The following is a 1,875-nucleotide window of genomic DNA, read 5'->3' on the forward strand; positions in this document are numbered from 1 at the left end:
GTGCTAAAATTATCTATTACTCTATTATCTATGGCTCCAGCCGCACACACAGTAATGGTGGCACGTGGCCTTAAGTGGTGAAGAAAGCTTTAGTTTTTCTCAACTTTTAAAGATTTTAGCACACATTTGTTAGACTCTATTTGTTGCATACAAACGTCTATTGAGCCCCTGATGTTAAAAGACTCTGGCCGCTACTTCGGGAGAAGAGAGCCTCGTCTAAACTCACAAAAGTATGAATTTTTGGGCTACCATATCTTTAAAACGAAGATGATTAGAGCAATTCCTCTCATAATAATGAAAGAGGAGGCTTTGCTTTATTGTTTTATCTGCCCAGTTGCTCTTTTGCTCTCACTATGAAAGAGTTGTCGGGGAACCGACCTACGTTTGGCGACTTTGCCAGCTTCTTTCATGTCCAGCAATGAGTGGACGCGGATTACACGCCCAAGAGTTGAAACATGGACCAGTCCTGATTCAGGCTCGAATCATAGCTGATAGACTATACTGGACCGAGGATTTGGGGCAATGTCCTGTTCCGATACTGATGAATCAGTCACGATCGACGCCCAGAGTCAGGCATGACCCGCTAACGATAACAATATTCATGATTGTTCATTATGACGTTCATCCTGTTCTCTAATTATATTAATTATTCATTGTTCTATTTTTTAATCGCTTTTTTTCTGCTTAAAAATTATTATTATTTAAAAAAATTATTATTCTTAAAAATAACAGTAAAATCTAACTGTTGTTCATACAATATATGTTGTAACAAAATAAATAATTGGAAAAATCATGCCTATATGTGAAATAATCAGAAGAGAAAGAGCATGAAGACGAGCAAATGTGTGCAACAGAAATGGGGGAATGTAAATAAGATGTAGCAATGAAAAATACATTATTGGTAAGGATTAAAATTGGACAATCAAATTCTGTTAAAGATACAGTACCATCACTATTATACTGAGTCTGTAGCTCTCTAATCATACAAACATCAGAACTGCTTTCACCATTATGATCTATCAATCTTCCACAAGCAATTAGCACTCCAGTAGTCACCTTTAAAACAATATAGATAAAATTAAATACAAAATGATACTTAGCACTTACAATAGAAGAACTAATCTTTACAAAATCACCAACATCAAGTAATTGCATTGTTTTACTCATCACTGCTGAGTATGGTAGAATATTCATCTCTAATGTGACATCATCAGGCATGTTATGAAGTGTACAAGTCCTTAACAGTTCTCTCAAAGATATTTGATCGCATATGATGTCTAGGATCTTGCAAGGTACAGTTCCATGATGTAGCTGTTATAAAGCATATCAAATGCAAATGATTAAGTACATACTTTCCGTAAACAACCAGGTTGATATATATCTTTATCACTTTGAGTTTTTTTAATAGAAACTCCTCTTAGAAACTGCTGGACTTGAGTAGAAAGATAAATACTATAAAGCTGTTCACCACATCTACAAACCATCAAGTAAAATGTATCTGTTTAAAATGAAAAGGGGTTACTTACTGTTTTCCTTCAAAGTAGCCTCTTGAACAAATAAAGGTCAGGTGCTGCTGTACTGCAAAGTTGGTAGCAATATCTCTACTAGGGGACTGACGATTACCAAAAATGTTTTGAGCTCTAACTAGTGAATTATAAGATTCATATCTATTTAAATGAATGGAAATGGATTATAAATAAACTATTATCATACCTTTCTGTATTGTAGCATTGTGTAGGTCCAAAATCTAATATATTATCAACTAAGTGCAGAACCAAATGTGTCTTTAGCCTTTTTGCATATGAAGGCATATAGTCCACTGAAACTCTCACAAATTCTGAACAAACATTCTTCCAATAGGCAGTATCACTAGCA

At 34.7% G+C, this 1,875-nt stretch overlaps 1 protein-coding gene across 1 annotated transcript; it reads right to left on the minus strand.

The window, feature by feature from the left end:
* Positions 1 to 686: 686 nt before the first annotated feature.
* LOC109587945 (uncharacterized) lies at positions 687 to 1,811 on the minus strand. The gene is made up of 5 exons (XM_020004153.1): positions 1,714 to 1,811; positions 1,527 to 1,667; positions 1,353 to 1,473; positions 1,108 to 1,311; positions 687 to 1,056 (listed from the first exon to the last, which is right to left on the minus strand). Exons 1-5 carry the CDS (start codon positions 1,809 to 1,811, stop codon positions 739 to 741), a joined length of 882 nt encoding a protein of 293 aa, XP_019859712.1. The 3' UTR covers positions 687 to 738.
* Between the last annotated feature and the right edge of the window lie 64 nt (positions 1,812 to 1,875).

This window comes from Amphimedon queenslandica, unplaced genomic scaffold (assembly GCF_000090795.2).
Source record: "Amphimedon queenslandica unplaced genomic scaffold, v1.1 AMPQUscaffold_12369, whole genome shotgun sequence".
In the NCBI taxonomy this organism is placed as follows: domain Eukaryota; kingdom Metazoa; phylum Porifera; class Demospongiae; order Haplosclerida; family Niphatidae; genus Amphimedon; species Amphimedon queenslandica.

Bases quoted from the DNA above. Each gene is read 5' to 3' on its own strand.
- LOC109587945 (XM_020004153.1), bottom strand. From the start codon at position 1,811: ATGCCTTCATATGCAAAAAGGCTAAAGACACATTTGGTTCTGCACTTA. The intron at 1,312-1,352 runs GTATGTACTTAA...GCTTTATAACAG, and splicing joins AACCTGGTTGTTTACGGAAA to CTACATCATGGAACTGTACC. The intron at 1,057-1,107 runs GTAAGTGCTAAG...ATTGTTTTAAAG, and splicing joins TAAAGATTAGTTCTTCTATT to GTGACTACTGGAGTGCTAAT.